Source organism: Cibotium barometz, chromosome 17, assembly GCF_041138505.1.
Source record: "Cibotium barometz isolate CiBa-2024 chromosome 17, ASM4113850v1, whole genome shotgun sequence".
NCBI lineage: Eukaryota > Viridiplantae > Streptophyta > Polypodiopsida > Cyatheales > Cibotiaceae > Cibotium > Cibotium barometz.
Genome location: NC_141062.1, coordinates 10,966,557 through 10,988,739, shown reverse-complemented (window position 1 = coordinate 10,988,739; position 22,183 = coordinate 10,966,557). Strand labels below are relative to the sequence as shown.

The 22,183-nt window shown below is 40.5% G+C and overlaps 1 protein-coding gene across 1 annotated transcript in view; it reads left to right on the top strand.

The window, feature by feature from the left end:
• Positions 1 to 11,748: 11,748 nt before the first annotated feature.
• The window catches only part of LOC147629667 (GTP-binding protein-like protein), a 30,238-nt gene continuing 19,803 nt past the window's right edge, over positions 11,749 to 22,183 (top strand). Inside the window, exons 1-3 of the mRNA XM_086811180.1 lie at positions 11,749 to 12,082; positions 16,037 to 16,225; positions 16,350 to 16,403. Of these exons, the coding sequence (XP_086667306.1) occupies positions 11,789 to 12,082; positions 16,037 to 16,225; positions 16,350 to 16,403 (537 nt within the window). The 5' untranslated portion in view covers positions 11,749 to 11,788. The remainder of the gene's footprint in view (positions 12,083 to 16,036; positions 16,226 to 16,349; positions 16,404 to 22,183) is intronic.

Here is a 22,183-nt window from a genome sequence, read left to right as displayed (position 1 = left end):
TTAACTTGGTCTAGATTAAGTGTATCATTAGACTTGAATTTTCTTAAATTAAGTAGTAGAGAGGACATATTTCAAAGTAAAAAAAGTTTAAGTAAGTCAACTGCTAAAGACAACTTGTTGATCTCACTCACTCTTCTATGCAAGAGATGGGAGTGCATTCTCTAGAAATGCATAGAGATCATGCGAGCAAAAGGAGTGTTTGTAGAAAGCGGCCTACTTTGGTAGATCTAGGAGTGGAGTTGGAAGATAATAGCCATAGACACTATCACTGATGACAGAAGTAGAGTTAGGTCAAAAGAGGACAAGGAGGACAAAACCAAATTGTTGTTGAAGCCAAAGTGGCAAAGACAATGTGAGCAATTCATTGAGATGGGCCATGGAAAGAAATGACTTGCTTTGGGATTCCACCTAGACATAATGCAAGATGTAGAAGATATATTAATGAGGGGGCTAAATAAATAGGAGCTCCAGCACCTTGATTTTGGGGGCATTTATAATAGTACACTAGAGCATTCTTGGATTGTCGATGAGAATCAAGTTATTGGGATGCCGAGACTCGCTCCAAGAGTTTAGCCAATGGAGAAGGGGACATCTCTTCAACCCCAGGAGCTGGAAATGCTCACTTTGAATGAGTTTGTGTTGCAGGGTGTTATTCCCCACATGTCTCCTTTGTAGGGTACCACCAACAATATGGGGAAGGTTCCTTCAGGGATAGAAAGATTGTCAAGAGGAGGAACAAATTGACCAAGGACTTTCATGACAATATTCAAAAAGGGAGAACCTTGGATTCGCATGTCATTAGAGAAGCACCTGCAGTTTGTCTCATGTGTTTCATGTAATCATAAAGTAAGAATTGAGCCCATGTTAAAAATTTAACTATCACCTCGAGACTATCACTCAATCAATTTATTTAAATTTGATATTTGAAACATAATTAAAGAGGCCCCAAAATATGAAATAACTTAGTGATAACTTTTTTCCAAAATGAGAAAACATTAAGAAAATTTATAGACAGAAAGAGAAGGGCGGGGGGGATAGACTAAATAGAATAAGAAAAGAGAAGGGCGGGGGGGATAGACTAAATAGAATAAGAAAATTTATGATGGATATATATGGCCATACAAACCACCCTCAACTAATTGTACTCTCTAATCCTTCTACCTTTTACACTCCCCTAGATAACAAGACTCACACTTGTGTTAGCTCTCGTTCTATGTAAATTTTTTTTATTCCTCATGTAGCTCTCTATATCTTCCCTTACTTTCCTCTACTTTTTTTCCTATAGGCCCTTCACCCTCCCTTTTCCCACTAGCACCATCTAGCATGATGGCCCAATGACATTAACCTTACACCAAGTCATATCGACACATTCATCACATCATGGCATTGCTAGCACCACCTATCTTCTACCCTCTACAACCTACCAAGACAAAGGAGGTCATAACTCCACTACAAGAGTTAGCACCTTCCCCCCACACCACTACATGGATTGGATTTCCAAACCTACCTCATTATTTGCTTCTATGTTAACATCTAGGCAAATTCTTAGGGTTTTGATATGACAATGGTCTTATCCCATGTATGTGAACCCCTATAGGATTATCTATTGATAAACATAAGCCCTGAGAACCCCTCTTTTAAACAAAAAATTGTATGCCAAAAAATACCCCAACTCATGCTTCTTCTATGGGAACAAAGACCACTTTCTTAAAGACAACCCAAGAAGATTTGCGGTTCTTTTAGTTAGGTAAAGAAATTTTATTAACTTAGCCCCTCCCCCACCTAAAACCCACTCCCTCAAACAACTTCCAAGAAGAGGGTTTCACCCTAGTCACAAAGGAAATTAAAAATATATAAAAAACCCTCTCCAATCCCCAATCAATGCCAATAACAAATTGAATGTATTGCAAACCATAATTTATGAAGTCCTCTTCAACTCCTCCCACCTTAAAAATATGTCTTGATCCCTGAGAGTAAAGTCAATGGCCTTGATTTCTTTACTCTCGATCAAATCAAGGACATTAACATGGAAGAAGGCAATCTTGAAAACGAAGCTATTCCTTCAACCCTTATGGAAGAGAACAATAACCACTCCACAAGGTGGAACAAATTGAAGGAAGAGATAAAAGTATGGTTTTTTGTCACCCCCAAATCTAAATAATTAAGTCTCTATCCATTATTTTTTACCCAAGTTTTTTCCAACCATAACAAGGATGGTGCTACCTCTTCTTGGTTGTCTTAGTTTATTCTCTCTCCCCAATCTTGTTCCAACGCCTAATAGAGATGGTGTTGTCTCTTCTTGGTTGCCTAATCTCTCCCTAGTCTTCTTAGCTCTCTAAGAACTCAACATGGAAGGTGATGATCTTCCATGGAAGGTGATAATCTAAGAACTCAACATGGAAGGTGATAATCTTCTCTAAATACTTCATAAGTTCAAGAATAACCATGTTTGGATTATTCTTGATAATCTTCTCTAAATACTTCATAAGTTCAAGAATAACCATGTTTGGATTATTACTAACCATGGCATAGTCATTTTTGAGAACGACATGCTAGATATAAGCTTTAGGAAATCCTACACTCTTGATGTAGATCTCGTAAACCTTTTTTGAGCTCCTACCACAAAATTGAGGCATACTCAACAAGAAAGGATGTGATGCGATCATTGATAGGAAGGGGGGCATGTTAACCACTCCAATTATAACATTGTCCTTCAATCTAACCAATGCTCTTGTGACTTTTAGTCATATGATGAACCAAATATTCCTCAAATATCAATCCTTTGTGGTCATGTTCTTTTAGGATATATTAGTCTTCTATCAAAACATTCAAGAACATGAAAAACATTGGAAGCTAGTATTTTCACTCTTGATGAAGGGAAACCAACTCTATCTCAACCCTAAGAAAAATAGTTTCCTCTAATATAAAATTGAGTACTCTATCTCAACCCTAAGAAAAATAGTACTCTAATATAAAATTGAGTACTTAGGCCACATTGTTTATAGTCAACGGAACATAAGTATATATAAAGAAGATCAAGAGCATCATCACTTAGCCTAGACCATGTGTGATATATGTGAGTTATGATCATTCTTGGGTTTATGCATCTATTATAGGAAGTTCGTGAAGAACTTGACTTACATTGCACACCAATTGATTGAACTTCTAAGAAAGCTAAGCATTTTCATCGGACCGAGAGACAAGATAGATGCTTTGGAGCTTTTAAAACTAGCTCTTACTCATGCACCAGTGTTGCAACTACTTGACTTCTGTCAACTATTTTTCGTAGCTCTAATTAGAAGATTATCATCAAAACCACATCTTAGCCATAGAGAGTACACTCTTTGAGGCTATGAAGTAACTATATGAGCAAGATCCATATTTTTTTGACATTCGGATCAAGCTACAAGGGATTCCTACCATGAGGGTTATCTTTTCTTTCAGAAAAGATTATGCATTACACAACCTTTTAGATAGACAAAGATTCACCATCCTCCATACATGGGACATAAGGGGGTATCCTCTACTTTGCCTCTTCTTTGTAAGTATTGGCTTGATAATTTTATTGGCCTATAATGAAAAAAGATGTAGCTACCTTTATTGTCATTGATTGCATGACATGTCAGAAAATCACGAGCTACAAAGGTAAGCAACAAGGTTTATTAATGCCATTGCCCATACCAAATGTACCATGTGAATAGATCTCGATGGACTTCATCACATGCTTTCCTAATACAACAAGTCATAATGATATGATTTGTATGATAGTGGACTGCTCAGTAAACAAGCCTATTTCATTCCTTGTAAGAAGATATTGACATCTCAGTAAGCCGCACTTCATCATCAACAAATCTTTGTGCATTATGGCTTACCTTAGGGTCATTGTATCCAACAGAGACTCAAAGTTTTGTAACTACTTTTAGATTACATTGTTTGAGAACTTAGGCAACTTTGGATTTCATAATTGCATTCCATCTAGAATCCAATGGACAAGAGAAGTCACTAATATCAACATTCTAGATTCTTAGAATCTATGTTTCCTATCAAGTAAAACATTGGGATAAATTTATTCCCATTCTTCTTAGAGTCTATGTTTCCCATCAGCTAAAACATTAGGATAAATATATTAACATATTTCATTGTTACATTTGAGAATATGTATGGGAAGGCTCTACCCATTTCTTTACACACCTTTTTCATATAATCCTTTATATGGGATTTTAACGCTATATTCAAACAAGATAAGCAATATGTCAACCTCAAGAGCAGTATGCTAAATATGCAAAATAAAAAGAGAAAAGATATATCATTTATTATGTTCTCTTAAAAATTAAGAAAAGGAGGCTCAAGAGTGTAGAGAAGAATCCAATTGTGAAATTGGCACCAAGGTATTATATGGGCCGTTCAAGATTATTAAAAAATTAATAACCTTGCTTATCAATTAGATATACCATCACACTATGGAATATTGAGGTGGATGCACATAGATTATTGTTTTAGAAGAAGGCATTCACAATTTTGAACAAGCTTTGTAAATATGTGCAAACTTGTGCATACCTCTTTATTTATTTTTGCGAGCTTAGACTTGAAAGCATAGACAAACTTGTGCACACCTCTTTATTTATTTTTAAAGGCTTAATCTTGAAAGCATAGACCTTGGGAAATATTTAAATACATGCAAACTTATGCACAAGTTCTTTATTTATTTTTGCAAGCTTAGGTTTGAAAGCATAGACCTTGGGAAATATTTAAATACATGCAAACTTGTGCACAAGCTCTTAATTTATTTTTGTAAGCTTAGACTTGAAAGCATAGACCTTGGGAAATATTTAAACTTTGATATTTTTTAAAACGTGAAAAAGTATTTGATATTGATAGAACTCTGTATTTTGGGCAAAAGAGAGTGATGTGCAAAGACAAGCACACTTTTCGTAATTTGGAGGCTATGGCCTATTATTGGAATGAAAAGTAGTAAAATACTCATGCTTAGGAATAGGCCACACATCTGAGGGGGGAAGATCGCACCCATTGATAGTGTCATGCGTAGTTAAGTATTTTAATGTGTTACTTTATTTGCTATTTTGAAGCTTGGTTTATGTTGAGTTTGTTGTAATTACTTTATGTTGATAGGATTCATATGTTTGAGAAATTAATTCCATAATTACCTAGATGGATATTCTCGTGTCAGCATCTCATGTCTAGTTTACATTGAGCCTTGATGTCATTTGTTTCCTTTTAGCACAAGATTAACTTTGTAAAAGGATTATGAGACAAATTGGAACGACCCTTTGATCCATCAATTCATGATATGCTGGCTTAAAAGTTTATCGTTTGGGTCAAGATTCTCTTTGGTCATGCGTTAACCAAAGTTACTACTAATGGATTTTTCAATAGTTTCCTTTTATCACACAAAGTTGCCCATATTCCCCTCGTCTTTTTGTTATTAGATGTGGATGGTATAACATGGTTAGTCTAATAGAGTATAAATGATGGGTTGATCAATGGGATAAACCTACCTAATAACAAAGGTTAGCCTATCGTTCAGAGATGACACAAATGTATTGTTAAATAATCTTACTTAGTATGTCACTCATATTGGGAATGCATGGAGTTTTCCTACAAAGTCTTTGAATCTTATATCAACCACGCCTCCTCCATACTTCATTTTGAATTGGGGGGATCACTTTCAATCCTCCTCTAGACTTCATTTGAATCAAGCAAATCACTTTCATTCCTCTTCCAAACTTCATCTTGGTGCAAAGTGATCCTAGATGATAGAGTCCTTAGACTTCTTAACATTCCTATGGGGTTTGAAGTTACTCTCCAACATAGATGGATTTGGGTCTTAAATAGATTCAAAAGGGAAAAATAAAAGGATGGAAGCAAGATGCAACATAATTTTACCTTTGGGGTGCTATGTTTAACCTAGGTGGTGGTTATGTTGAAGCCACTAAGAAAGACATGAAAATACTATGGCGGTTATGCCATGTTTTACCCAGGTGATTATGCTAAAGCCACTAAGAAAAATATGAAAATACTATGGTAGAAGGATTTAAAAAGAACTAAATTATGTGTGTGACTCTATGATATATGGTGATCAATAGATCTAGAGACTAAGAAAATAAATTCCATAAAGAGAGTTTGAGACCACAAAGGAAAAAATATATATGAAGAGAAAAAGAAGCTGACACCAGTAAGAAAGATATGAGGATACTCTTGCACAAGGCATTAGAAGAAGAATACTTTGTGTGATTATGTGATAAACGCTCACCTGTGCAAGTCTTCCCTTTTTGTATGGTGCTTTCCAAGCGGTAAGAGGAGGAAGAGGGGAGACAGTTTCAGAGGATATGCTAGAGAGAGTGACACATGGCAGGGGAAAACTTGCACACTTAATAGAATACATAGATAGATATAAGATATGAGATGTATATATTTAGAGAGAGAGAGAGAGAGAGAGAGAGAGAGAGAGAGAGAGAGGAAAGGCTTCTTTATTGTACTGTTTATGAGGGGACAGACCCTAGTTGATCTCTTCGCAAGGGCTCCACTCTTCATGGGATCAAAACTTGTGTATGTAATGCCTTTTGACCCAGCCTTTGATATAAACAAGAGCCGTAGAGAGGCTGCAAAGTGTGGGTCGAAATCATGGGACTTCCACCTTGGTTAAGGCCTACCTTGGGGGATTTAACTACTGCATAGGCCTTGTATTTTTTGTCCCAAGGGACAACGACAATGGGCACCATTTGAATAAAGTGTGTGTTTCCTAGGACACTATGTTGGAGACTCTTAAAGTTTTGGAAGTGGAACTGGGGGAGCTAGGGAGGATGGAATTGAAATTAAAATTTGGGGGCTTTCTAGGAGCATGTTTCAGATGTGGAGGTTTTGGCCACATAGCCAGAAACTATGGCTTTAAAAAACACACTGAGACGAGCGTAGAGAAAAGTAAGGAAGAGGGCTCAGGTGGGGAGAGCAAAGTTGGGTCTAGTGATAAGCAGGATAATAAATATAAAAAAGGGAAGATGAAGATGGCTATGGAAGGAGGGGGTCTGAGGAGTAGGGGTGGACTAAAGCTAGGGATAAAGTTAAAGGGGAAAGTGGCCTTAGGCAAGTTAAAGGTGAGGCTAGGAGAAATCAGAGCAAAACTGAGGAGAAGGGAGTTGGGGCGAGGAATCTTTAGACGGTTTGAGTCCTTCTTTATATTCCAATCCTTTTAGCCCATTAGGAGGTGATGATAGTGAAACATCTTCTATGGGGAGATTTAACTAGAAAGTTGAAACAACATGGAAGGATATTCAACAAGGAACGGGGGAGCAAAGGGAAAGGTCTGTTGGAGAAGAGGAGGCTGAAGTGGAGATGGTCCCAACCACTACTCTAGAATGACTAGAAAAAGGGATGTGAAGGGTTGCACTTGGAATGTCAAGGGATTAAGGGATAAGAAGAAGATCTCAACCTTTTGGGGATTAGGGAAGCTTGGGGGTTGTCAATAATGGCAATTCAGGAACATAATCTTTTTGGTATGACATGCTCAAGAAAGGACAGTTTTAGAGATTGGACAGTTTTGTATGGGGGATGAATTTAGGGTTTAGTGGGGTTTTGACGATTGCTAAGAAGGATCTAAAACCCAATATTATTGCTAATCACCTTGCTAATCACCCAAATGGGGGAATCTTAGTTGTGAAGATTCAAGTAGATGATGAGAAGGTGAGGATAGTCAATATATATGGAGCTCATAATCATAAGATTAGAGGGGAGATGTGGGATTGGATTACTAGGCTTAATATTCACTCCCCATGTATTATTATGGGGGATTTCAATATGGTTGAAATCCCCCATGTATTATTATGGGGGATTTCAATATGGTTGAGAAGCATGTTGATAGGTGTGGAGGAAGCACAATATTGATGGGTCAAGAGAAAAAAATGTGGAAAAATCTTAGAGGTAAGATGGGTCTTGTCGTCGATGGTTGGGAATTGGGGACTTGGGGACATGATCTCGGGCATACCTCCTTCAGCCTTCGATATTATGGGTCATCTTCAAGGCCAGATAGGGTTTTTTTAAATCACCAAGCCTCTTGGGTTCCTCATACTCTTTGTGCTAAAGTGGAATCTAGCTCTATATTATCAGACCATATGCCTTTGAAATGGGGTTGGCATGTAGCTGATTGGGGTGAAGATGAACTCAAAACTTATACTTCAAGGAAGTTGAGGGTGAATAACCTTCTTCTTAAGGATGGTCTTTTCATATCCCTTAATGAAGAGACCATTAGTAGATTGAGAAATAAAGGGGGTGTGGAAGTATCTTGGAGGAAATTTGCTAATGAGATGCAAGGCATTATCAGGAGAGTGGGCAAGATAAAGGCTAAGGGGAGAAGAGACAAGAGAGGAAGGTTCGGGGTGAATTGTTGGAACATTTACAAAAGAAAAGGCAGGTTGGAGGTCTATTTAAGGCAAAAAAATAAATATGCTGAGTACTAGGTTCATCTGAAGAGAGAAGATGACAAGCTAACTAGGGAAATAGGTGCAAGTCCTTTAGTAATAAGAGGAAGCCAGCTAGGTACCTATTTGGATTAGCCAAAGAAAGAGGAAGTAGAGAAGTGCTAGGACATATTAAAGATGAGAGAGATCAAAGAGGTTGGAGATATTAACCAGATTGCCTTAAAATGGCTTGAGTTCCTAGGAACCACTTTGAGTTTGAAAGATGATGGGTCTCAAAGAAGATTTCAAGTAGAAAATAGGCTGCTAGGTATGGTTAGTAAAGGGGTGGAATCTGATAGAGCTAGGTGGTTGGAAAAGGATGTAGAAGTGGAAGAATGTTGGGACGCACTGCAAAAGCTTGGGAAGGAGAAGTCCACTGGGTGGAATGGGCTATTAATTGAGTTTTTTATTGCCTTTTGGCCCTCTCTCAAGGACTGGGTGTGGTCCACATGTAAGAGTGCCTTTGCTTTAGGAAGCTGGAAAATGATGTGAAGGAAGGAATTGTGAAGCTCATTCCCAAACAAAATGCTTGCAGCAATTTCAACCATTGGAGACCTATTACCCTGTGGTGTACAAGGTATTAGCCAAGGTAATTGCATTGAGGATTAGTTCATTCTTGCAAAAGGTGATCTCTAAAAAACAATATGGGTTCATCAAAGGAAGATCCATTTATGACAACATCTTCTCAGCAATGCTGGGAAAGAAAATGGCTCAATGATCTGGTCAAAAATGTGTAATCTTCTAACTAAATCTAGAGAAAGCTTATGACACGGTTCACTGATCTTTTGTAGCAAGGGTTATGGAAAAGCTAGGCTTTGGAAGTAGGATGGCCACATGCATATATGCGCTCTTTGTCGGGGGTCAGTCTAAGCTACTGCTAAATGGGAGATTAGTGGGGGATTTTGAAATTGAAAGGTCTGTGAGGTAGGGGTTTCCTTTGGCTTTCTTTCTCTTTGCCATTGCTTCCCACCCCTTGATAGTAGCTTTGGTTGAAGCTTGTGAAAGAGGGCTAGTGACTAGGCTAAAATTGAAGAATGGTGATCAGGTAATTTAGTGCTTTGCCGATGACTCTCTTCTCTTTTTAAAGGCTGATAATGAGAATGTAAGGAATGCCTTGCAAACATTACAGTTATTTGCTGATGCTTCTGGCTCTAGATTTAATATGCACAAATCTAGAATTATCAGCTTGACTAAGGAAGATAGCTTTGATATGGGAAGATGGGGGTGTGAAGTTATAAAGAAAGGACATATCATTAGGCATCTAGGGGTGCCTTTTGGAGTTGGAGTGACAAGGATATTACCAATTGGGCAATTGAAAGGTTCCTTGCTAAGATTAAAAAATGGGAAGGGATGAGAGTACCTTTTCATGATAGAGTGGCCATTGTTAATACAGTTCTCAATGCCTACATTTTGTTTCTTTGCCCTATGATAGAATTCAAAAAGTGTCATTCAAGAGGGATTATGGCCCTAGTCAGGGAATTTATTTGGAAAAATTGTAACGATGACAGGAAGGTCTTTGCCTGGCTGGCCTGGGGAGGCTTGGGGACAAAGTAAGCCTACCGGGCTTTAGATTTTTGCATTTGCCTATTCATGCCAAAGCAAGGGTAGCAATTAGTTTGCCTAAATGTCTTCAGTAGGAGGTGACTTGGGCAAGGATGGTTAGAGAAGTGATTGAAGAATCTAATGTTCAAATCAAAGGCAAGTGGCTTGGAGGACTGGATTGGAAAGATAAGTTATTATCTTATGCTCCCTTGAAAATTGTGATCTCCTCTTTTTGCAGGTTTTTTATGTCTGAATTGGAAAGAAGTGATGGGCTTGATGAAGTGGGATGGATGTACTTGGGCATCAAGGAATTCTTTCTTCAGTTTTGGCATTTGGTGGACTCATAAATTCACCCCTCCTCTTGCTCAGCTTAATGTATGAATAGCTAGGAAATTAAATAACAGAGGGTTGAGAAGATTTGGGGATTGTTTTCAGGTTGTTTGGAAAGAGTTTAATCAGGTTAGGGAAGAGTTTGGAACACAACAAAGAGATTTATAGGTTGTAAGCCATCTTCTAGAGGAAATTGAGAAGGGATGGGTTTCTACTGCTCACAATGGGGCATGCTGGCTCTGAAAGACTGGTCCTAGTTTAATGGAGTAAAGTTGGATAGAGTCACTACTAAGGCACTGTATGAAGAGATGTGTAAGAGTGAGATCAATGTGATTTATTGCAATAAATTTGGAAAGTGAGGTGGAACTTGAATACTTGGATGAAGAGATGGAGGTTAATATGGGAACTTGATGTTCATGTGAAAGCCTAGACCTTTCTATGGAGGGTTTGCATGTTGGCTCTGCCCATAAACTGCTATAGATGAACTTCACATCTGGAATCTATCCTAGATGTAGATCAACAATTAAAGATGGTAGACATGCCTTCTGGGACTGCCCTACGATTAGTGGATTATGGGGAAAGATTGACAAATGGGTGGTAGGGTGCATGGGGATTAAGGGAACTTGGGGGGACTGGCTGCTGGGGAGGTTGAATGAAGAGGGAGGCGCCACTAATGTAATATTTAGTATTATTAGATATTGTTGTTTATGGGGGATTTGGAACTCCAAGAATTTGTTGATTTTTCAAAAAGGGTCTAGCTAAGGTCTGAGGTCTGGATGTGTAAGAGTTGATATATAAGTGTATACATTAGTGCTGGTCTCTGTATATTACGTAAATAAACTAAATGATAACCTCTTTGTTGCTGAGCTAGTCCAGGTCTTGCAAGCTGGGATAGGCTGAACTAGGTCCAAGTCTTAGGGATATTAGCACATACTAGGGCATCATAAAAATCTCTAATATGTGGCAGGTTTACACTCACAGGGAAAGATTTGAAGATAGAGTACCCTAAATTTGGTCCCAAAACCCGGAGATGGTACCAAAAGGAGAAGCTGCCTGTGCATACGTTCGTGGTTTTGATTGAAAATCCCTTGGACAGGAGAGTACTGTGAAAATTTGGACAAAAGTGGACTATTTGGAGGGATAGACACGTAAGGGATGTATCTCTGAATCTCTACTTGTGGCATGTATGCAGTTGGGGTATCACATTTCATGGGCTCATCCTTTGTTTGGGAGGAGGAGAGATGGAACCAAATTTGGAATTTGCTTAACACTGAGTGAGAGCAAAACAGTTCTGGTTGATGTAAAAAGAGTCTTTTGTTCAAAAAAAAAAAGGGAGAGGGGAAGATATATATATATATATATATATATATAGGGGGGGTGATCTCAATTGGCTTATAAAGTTTAATGAAAGCTATAGATTAGTAATCCTACACTGAAAGGGGGAAATGGCCATGGCTGTGCGCTGCTGCTACACTAGGAGCTGCTCGCCCGCCATGGCTGTGGCGATGGCGGTCCCTTCTTCCTCCCTCTCGCCTCATTTCTTCTCTTTTCACACCAAGGCCCCCTTTGCCTCCTCTTCTTCTTCACTCTCCGTTTCACATGTGCCCGCTCTTCACCGCACGGTCGCCCATCACGCCTTCAAGCTATTCTCCAGCAGCAGCACCAAGATCAGCATGAGCCTTCGCACTGGCATCGTGGGCCTGCCCAACGTTGGGAAATCCACTCTCTTCAATGCCTTGGTATGATATATTCCCCATTTTTGAAAATAGAAATCCAAGCAGAGAGGATAATTCCTGCATTTTCTATTTGTTAGGGTAATTTTTGCTTGTTTTTCTACTAATTGTCTTAAAGTGCCTTGAGGTTCTGTACTTTTTGTACAAATTCTGCGCGAGTGTTAAAAAATCAGGCGTATAAATAAGATTGGTACCTCTACGAGTTAGAATGCGTTTTTTTTTTTTTGGGGGGGGTGTAATTATCCATTTGAAAAACGATAGCTATCATGGTTTAATAGCTACAGAAAAAGCATTTAAATGACAGGGAGGCTCATTTCTTCCTTGATCACAATGATCCATGTGTGTTGCATCCTTCCAATCATATAGTCAACACTTGTTTCAAAGAAAACTTTCTTCTCTACAAACTTTGTGTTTTTGAAATCCATGTGATAAAAGATGTCTTCTTTGCACTTGTTTTGACTTGTCAGGACTCAAGCCAGTTGGGCGTGGTGTCAGCTCCCCTCATGGCACAAATCCACCTTCTTGTGGTGGCTAAGAGGTCTCCTCTCCCTGCACGAGCCCTCCCATGGAATCATTCGGAGTAGCCACCGGAGTCCACACTCACGCAGTGGACTCTCCAACATCGTAATCCCAATCCTTAGGTCCATTGGATAAGTGACACTCCTCTTCACGCACTTCAATTTCCGATTGTATCTCCAACTCTGCACCACTATGATCTGCATCAATGCCACCAGCTAAACAACCCATCTCTAGGAAACTCTTCACGTCCCCGGTCAAGAACAGATTCTCGACCATACGCAACTTGATTCTTTCTCCCGTGCTAGGTATACCATGGTCTCATAGCTTAAAGATAAAAACACAAATCGCGTGTTGCAGTAAGTTACACAGAATACAGAGTGGAAACTCTACTCTATTTTATATTTGCCAAAACATGCTCATATACAATGATTGGGACAGATTCAAATCAGATCTAATGCTCTTGCAGCTCCTGGAATACCTTAGCTAAATGCTTTCTGTGTTCCTCTTCAGTCTTGGAAAACACAATCATCAATGATGTCATCAAAGAAAGTGCTTGCATACTTCTGAGGTGGTCTAAAGATCCGATCCATCATGTGGTTGAAGGTAGCTAGAGCATTTGTGAGTCCAAAAGGCATCACCAAATCCTCATACAATCAAAAAGTAGTACGGAAGGCAATCTTGTGAATATTCTATGATTGGATCCGAATTTGATGATAGCCACTTTTGAAGTCAATCCGACTAAAGAATGTCGTGCCTTCTAGCCGATCCAATATATCATCAACCCTCGGTATAGGAAATCGATTCTTGATTGTAATCTTGTTCAAGGCTCTATAAACCATGCACATGCGGAATTAGCCATCCTTCTTTTGCACTAGAAGCACTGGGAAACAGAAGGGTTAAGAACTAGGCCGTACCGACCCCTTTCTTCTTGTTGTACATGATAGGCATTACCGCCATTATATCACCATGAAACACTTGGTCTACATGCAAGGCTAGTTCCATCTCCTCGGGTTTGATACCCGACTATTCTGCAAGCTCTATGGAAATGAAATTATATGTGGCTTCCATGTCAAACAACATTAGAGCATTCTTGTTCCGCACGTTGTCCCAAGAGAGGCATAACTTTCTAGCCTCAGGTAACCATTGGCTTAGACTTTTCCTTGGACTTTACTTGCTCTCTAAGTCCCTTTAGGGAGTTCGTGACATTGGGCCGACATGTGTCCCTCTTTGCCACATCTAAAGCATTTTCCTTTCTTGTATTTGCTCATTGGTTAAGTTGTGATTTTCTTTGTACGAGTTTGGAATACCTCTCGGCTTCATAGGTTGAAACCTATTCTTGGAGTTCTCATGCTTCTCACATGCCGAAGACTTTTGATCTCCATTACTTGTCTTTTTTTTTTTTGGTTCATCTACCATGTAGACCTTGGGAGCAACTGAAGCTGAATGCATTAAATCTTGAATGGTATCATTTGGGCATACATTCACAAAAACTCGAATGTTGTCATGCAAACCGGTCCGATACTTTGTTAACTTAGACTTCTTAGAAATCTCCTTAAAAGGAGTAATTTTGAGATATATATCCCAAAATTTCTCGTTGTAGTGATCAACTGTCTCATCTATTTTCATTGGCAATCTTTCCTATGCAAGGTGCACATCATCTTTAAACTTCTTAGGTAAAAATTGAGCATAAAACTGCTTCTTGAAGTCTTTCCATTTCTTGGCAAATGTTTCCTCAACCATGAGTGCATCCCACCATACATTGGCTGTCTCGGTAAGATGTAAACTAGCTATGCGAATCTTGGATGACTCCGAGTCGGTATGTTCTACCTTTGTGTGACGCACCTCACTTTTAGGTTCACATGGCTAGCCTGGCTAGCGTAGGTGCCATGTGGTAGTTAACCATTGGACAACATGTCAGCAAGAATAAATGCTGGTTGTGGGCAACAATAATAGGCTGTCAATATTTTATGTTGGTCAACCAATACTTGCCTTAGTCACCTTCTGTACTGGAGATTCAATTGTAACACTTTCTTCTTGTACATAATATAGATCAGTAGTTTAGGACTCTTGTGTGTGCTGTATGTGTTTGATTCCGTTGCTCTTCTTTCTATCTTTGAAACTGTAGCACATAGGCACAAGTATTCTATAGTTGGTATCAGAGCCCAACAAACTTGGTTCATAAAGATAATGTCACCAAGTTTTCAAAGCATGTATCTCCGCATACAGCTCTTTCTCTTGAGTGTGCCATTTGACCTGTGTATCGTCAAGCTTCTTGCTTTCAAATGCTATAGGTCAGCCATCTCCTTGAACAATGCCGCATCTATCGCAAAATCATTAGCATTTGTCTTGACCACAAATGGTCTGCCAAGATCCGGCTTCCTTCACCTTAAAGTTGAGAGCTCGGAAAGCCTCATCAAGCTTCTCATTGCAAGAAATGGGGCTGTTGGAGCTACATCCATTTCCTCGAAGTAGGTCCGTTAAAGGTATGGTTAACTATGAATAATCCCTCACCGACTACTTGTGGATCCCAAAAACGCCCGAAGTTGCATTACGGTTCGAGGAACTGGCCAATCTAGAACCTTCTGGATTTGGTCGAGAGCTATATAGGCTCATCACATGTCGAGAAATCGGATGTTCTAGATATATGAGTTCTTGTTTGAAGAACTTGTAGCTCTTCCAATGTATGAGCGTATTCCAAGATATCATCTAGAAATACCACCATGAATTAATCTCTAAAGAGATCATTCATCATCTGCAAAAAAGTAGCACGAGCATTCGTGAGCCCAACGGTAATACGAGAAACTCGTAATGGCCATACAACGTGCGGCATGTGGTGATAATCAGTATGAAGGTCAATCTTCGTAAAATAGGCAGCTCCTTGCAGCCTATCAATCAAATCATCCCCTTTGGGAAGGGGATATCTGTTCTTGATCGTAACTTCATTCAACTTTTTATAGTTGACACACATTCTCCAACTTTCGTCCTTCAGAAGTATTGGTGCCCCCCAAGGAGATTCACTCTTACGAATTTGTCTCATCAGGAGATATTCCAACAATTGAAAGAAATGTACGATGGTCATTGTTGAACAAGACTAGTGGACACATTTGAGGTTTCCAAGGATGGTGGGAAACAGATAGTTGATCACTTTTGTACTTTGAACATTCAATGATATTATTCATTGTACATAATACAGATTAGAATTAGGATTACTAGCGTGTGTATCGTGTTTGTTTGTCTCCGCTGCACTTCTCTCTTTGTTAAACACATTCACAGCTCCAGTAGTTCTATAAAGCTGCAATAGAACTAAGTTTAGGATGTGAATTTTGGCAGTGGATATGAACAAAGAAAAGTGTTGGGGTAGTGCATACTTTTGATCTTCTGTCTACTTTTTAGTGATCAGTTTAAATGTGTTTCCCAAGCTTAAATGTGCTTTCCAAGCAGGTGGAAAATGGGAAGGCTCAAGCAGCAAATTTTCCTTTTTGCACGATCGAACCAAATGTTGGAGTGGTAGGTGTGCCTGATTCACGGTTAGATGTACTTTCGCGGCTAAGTAAGTCACAGCGCTCTGTTCCGACCAGTGTGGAATTTGTGGACATTGCTGGACTTGTCAAAGGAGCTAGTCAGGGAGAGGTATCTGCCTTTTCCTGAGTTGTGCTACGACTGTTTTGTCATGGATGATTACAAATTGTCTGTGGTCATCTGAAGTTTCTAACTGACATGTTTTTCACTAACTTGAATGGTTTTTACATTGCAGGGTTTGGGCAACAAGTTTCTTTCACACATTCGAGAAGTAGATTCAATTGTCCAGGTGAGATCTCTATTTTGTCATTATTTTTCGGTTGCCATATATCTAACTTGCAAGCTATGGACTTGATTAGCTTTGCCCATTCCAAGTAAGTTGACGATAGCTTGCTAGTTGTCGAATCTTGGTCTGTATTAGGGTTCAATTTAGAAGTTTGCCAGATTTCAATTAAAGAAAAGGACCCACTTAGCGTCCGAACTCAACTTGTAGGGGATCAGAGCATACCGTAAAACTAATTAGGTGCACCCTCTACATGGGCTTCAAGCTCAAGTGTTGTGTGTGATATGTTCTGTTTTGGGCTCTCTCTCTCTCTGTCCAGTGTTCTTTTGAATTCAGCACCTTATGATATTATGAAGAACTGTTTTTGCATTAATTCTGCTAGAAAATGCCATGATTATACCCTTTGAAGTGCAAGCTAATCTTGATTTATTAGCGTCTCCAAATCCATGCTACCACACATTGCTGCCTGTTGAAAGAGTCAAACCAAGGTAGAGAGCAGCCTGGGGTGAAGCTTGAAACACCTTCTTGGGAACGTTGGTGTTGTGGTGTTTCACTTTCTTCTTGGAGCTTCTCCTGTTGAAAGAGTCAAACTAAAGTGGAGAGCATCCCGGGGTGTAGGTTGAAACACCTTCTTGGAAACATTGCTGTTGTAGTGTTTCACTTTCTTCTTGGAGTTCTCTAGTAGGTTGCATCTTGAAATTGAACCAAGTGCTGGCTGAGTGGTGGCTTTCTTTGGGGTTGAGTTTATATTCATACTTAGTAAAGGTGACCCTCTCCATGTCTCCAAACCTTGAGAGCATGAATCACAGCATAAAGCTCCTTCTCAAGGGTTGGCCAACGAGATTGAGTGTCGTCTAGCTTTTTACTTTCAAAAGCAACCGGTCTACCATCTTGAAATAGAGCAGCCCCGATAGCATAGTCACTGGCATCAGTTTCAAGAACATAAGGCTGACTAGGATCAGGTAATGCTAAGATAGGTGCTTCCTTGACTTTATCTTTAAGAAGTCTGAAGGCCATATCCAAATCATTATTCCAAGTGATAGTTTGATTTGACTTACGTCCACGACCTTTCAATAAGTCGGTCATCGGTAGTGTGAGTTGAGAGTACTCTCGGACAAATTTCCGAAGAAAAACTACAAAACCGAGAAAAAAACGAAGTTGTTTCACTGTTCGCGGTATAGGCCAGTCCAGAACCTTCTGAACTCGGTCATAGTCAATGCTCAATCCATCTCGAGTGATCTTGTTTCCCAAGTAAATGATGTCGGTCATAAAGAACTCACATTTACTTAACTTAGCGTATAGTCGATTCTGTCTTAAAATAGATAATACAATCTTGAGGTGTCTGACATGATCCTCAAGAGTACGATTATATATCAAAATATCATCCAAGAACACCACCACAAATTTTTCCAAATGTTCACGAAAAAGATCGTTCATCATTTGCTGGAAAGTGGCTGGAGCATTGGTTAACCCAAAAGGTAATACGAGAAACTCGTAAAATGGCCATACCTAGTCCGAGAGGTGGTTCTTTCGACATGCCTTTCATGAATACGTATCTGGTGATAGCCAGTACGTAAATCTATCTTTGTGAAATATTTCGCTCCTGCTAACCGGTCAATCAGGTCATCTGATCTAGGGAGAGGATAACGGTTCTTAATGGTCAGCTTGTTCAATCTCTTGTAATCTATACACATTCTCCAGGTGTTGTCCTTCTTTCTCCTAAGCAACATAGGTGCACTCCAAAGTGATTTACTTGGACGGATCTGGCCCATCCTTAAATAATCTTCGAGTTGTTTAGCCAACTCATCTTCCTCAGCTTGGCTCATCCTGTAAGGTGGAATACTGACAGGATGAGCACCAGGGATCAAGTCAATACGATGATCTACCACCCGTTCAGGTGGTAAACCCGATGGCAGTTCCTTAGGAAATACGTCTTGAAACGAATCAAGTATCTTCTGTAATTCTTTGCTTTCAAACACACTTAATTCATTTACATCCAAGGAAGGGATCAGAAAGGAAGAAAGTGGAATCAATACATCAATACACAATGGAAAGCGGTATACAAAGAAGAATCCATTATATTTCCAAAATCAATTGTATTTACAAGAGGTCCCTGAGAGGGATGTATACAATCACCTAAAATACTATACTTGGTGTCCCTATGCTGAAAAGAAAAAATATGACTAGACCAATCTATCTGGACTTGAAGAGTCTTAAACCACTCAATCCCTAATAACAAGTCTACATTTTCTAGATGCATTACATAGCATTCCAGAGTATCTTTGTAGTCCTGAATCTGGATTGGAAGCATCTCCACGTTTCGATCCCATACTTGCTTTCCCGCAGGTAAGCGTACCTCATAGGTATGATCGCTTGGTGTCGTATCAAGACTCAATTTCTGCACAAGTTTGTAGTTAACAAAGTTGTGTGAGCTGCCAGGGTCTAGAAGAATGTGAATCTTATGGCCATTCACTTCTCCATAAACTTGGAGAAGATCATGCAAGCCAAATACTTTAGAATTGAACAGACAATCAGAACAAGTACTAGGGCGAGAAAGTAGAGTAATTGACGTACCTGTCAAAGATAACTGGTTAGCTGCCTTTGGCTTGGGTCCTGCGTTAGTCTTGGCACCCTTTTGCTTTGGGCACGCGTTACGCATGTGTCCTTTTCCTTTGCAGATAAAACAACGTCCTTCCTTCTTGAGATTTAAAGCCCTAAGGAGTCGTTTCTTCTTTGTTGGTGTCGAACTTGAATTCTTCGAAGGTTGGTCCGAAGACTTTTCTTCTGTCGTGTTAGCCATAGGTGCGGAGAACTTTCTTTTATACTTGTTCCCCTGCTCGGTAACGGGTTTCGACTTGGAAGAGACCATTGTATCATCATAGATACGAGCTGAATGAATGGCCTCGTCCAATGTTTTGTATTTTTTATTTTTAACCTGTAAACGGTATGAGTCTGGTAAACCAGCTACGAAGAACCCCAAAAGAGTAGTGGGATCCATCTTTGTAGCTTTCATCTGCAAGTCCCTAAACTTCTGGAGGTAGACCTCATAAGTGAGGTGCTGCGAGGTCATGGTCAAAGCTGAAAACCGGGCAACAACATCATAATCATCTTCTTTCTTGAGGAATTCCTTCTTGAAGACGTCTTCGAATTGTGCCCAAGTTGTTGGCTTAGGGTTGAGTTCCTTCCACCAAAGCAAAGCTTTGCCTGAGTGGAAACCTGCTGCTAACTGGATTTTTTTTCCATTATCATATGGATGAAACTGAAAGTGAACTTGCCACTGATGTAGCCAAGTGTCCACGATCTCCTTGGTGCGCTGCTTTTGCTCGCCCCCGAACGGTTCCGAAGTAATGTTGGGGCCTAAAGCAGAAGCCAAGGTATCCATACCCGAAAGAGTAGAGAGGGTAGTGGTCAATAGAGCGATGGACTTTTGCAAAGCTTGCATCTGGGCTGCGATTTGTGCCTGACGTTTCGACGAAGAAGCTTCGAGAGCTACTTTGAACTCTTGGAAATCTGATTTTGACACATAATCGTCAAAAAGATCGGCATCGGTATATTCTGTAGCCGGCAAGCCTTCGCGTTCAACAAGGGGCTCCAACTCCGATTCTTGGGTCGACATCGTGAAGAGAACAAGTGGAGAGAAAATTTGATCTTTGCACAATGAAAGTGCAAGGGAACTTGAGAGCTTGAGAGCTTGAAAACTTGAGAGATGTATGGCAAGAAGCCCACTTAAGGGGTTTATATAGCTAGTCCCAAAAGCTTCTTGAGCTTTTGCTTTTGTGTTTATATATATATATATATATATATATGGATATATATATTCTATTCTCTTAAAAAAAAATAAAACACCTTTAACCTTGGAGGGGGGATTTTTAAACTTTAAAAAAAACTTAAACTAAAAAAAAAAACGAAAGCGTCTCAAATCGACGAAGGCTTTCTTTGTTTTTTTTTCTCATCCCTCCTAGATTTAGAGCTGTTGGCGTCACCCACTGGGCTAGAGGCGTGTGCTTTTCTTGCCGTCGGCCACCTCGCCTGTCGTCGGCTGTTGTCGTCACTTGCGCGTCTGCCGGTGCCTTCGCGCCAGCCTGCGCATGTGCCAGCCTTGCGTAGGCCTGGCCACAAGGCGACGTGGGCCTGGTCGTCTGCTCGCCTGGCCTAGGTGCCTACGTAGGCCTGGCCGGGGCACCAGCTCGCCTGGTCTAGGCGCTGCGTAAGCTTGGTTGCCTGGCTGCGTAGGCCTGGCCGCCTGGCCGCCTGGCCAGATAGCCCTAGGCGCCCGCCAGCAGGCTGCCTTCGTACGCTTGGCCGGCTGCCAGCCTTACCGCCTGCACAGGCACGACTACAGAGCGCCTGCCCACCAGCCTCGCCCGGTTCAACCAGCACTTCCAAAACCGCCTCTCTCTCTCTCTCTCTCTCTCTCTCTCTCTCGTTCGCATTCAACCAAAAGCAACAAATCATGCTTTTTGTTTCTGTTTTCTCTCTGCAGTTCGTGCGTCTGCACAAACATCATGCCTCTTCTTTGCAAAGCAACCGACCCTACCATCTACCTTCCCCGTCAACATGGGTTTCTTTGATGAAAAAAAACACATACTATTTTGAAAACAACAGTGTGCACAGAAAAAACAGCAAGCTTTTTGAACACATACCTTTCTTCGACCTCATCTTCTCTACCTACCGACTTGCTCGTTCACGAGGTATGCTCTGATACCACTCTCAAATCCCCAAGGATCTCCTCGTGATCGTTCTTGGTACTAGACTCGAATCCTGCAAACAAACAAACAAACAAGGGGGGTGCAGGCCTGACTCACATCCCAACCATGACAGCCGTGGGCAAGCCCACAGTCTTGGCTGTCCCCACCGAGCCACGAGCTGAGCTAACTAGGTTGACGTACCGACCAATCTCCTCCTCGCGACGTCCCATACCGCCACGAAGCTACCCTCGCGGGCCTCGAGATTGTTGCCGGCCTCGACTGCGTAAAGCAGGTGCACGTCTGCACTAGATCCAGGCTCCAAGACCATAGAGCTCTCACAAACTCGCGAGACTCTCTATATCCCAATAACTAACCTTGGCCACCCTTTTATAGGCTCTTGGCCGGTCATCGGGTGTCCACACTTGGGCGTCCGCCTGTCCATACTTGGGTGCCCGCCCGTTAGTATATACCTAACTCAGCTCGTCAATCAGCCTGCCTAGCTCCAAGCTTCCCCAAACCTCGAAGCTAGTCTTGTGTGCGTGTAGCACACGGTAGATACACACTGTGCACATGACAAGTGTGCAGTGAACTCCGAGTACAGAATGATGAGCTGAGGAACATACCACACCCATAATCTTCCAACAACGGACTTTGAATACATCACGTCCCAAAACCTCAGACAATTAACTTGGAACACATCCAGTCCATAATCTTTGCTACACCAAGCAATGAATTTGAACTCATTTTGTAACTATTTGGCTCTCCTAGCTCTATTTCACATGATAGAAGCCTTGCTTGGACACGAAACAAGTGGAAGAAGGCATGGGGACAGGGACCATAAGGTTCGATTAAGAAAAAACACCATTCTTGGTCAAAAAGCAAGAAAAAGCAAAAAGTCAAACAAGGTTGACCGTGAGCCAAGGGCACCGTTAGCATAGTAGTTAGGGGGTTGTTTAAAACGGGTTTCCTAAAAGTTTCAAATGGGTTTCGTAAAATCAGCCCGAAGTTTTCTACAAGTTTCCTACCTACAGGTTTTTGCATGTACAAAATTTCAAATATATATTGTATAAAATATGTAAAAATAACACTAAATGCATA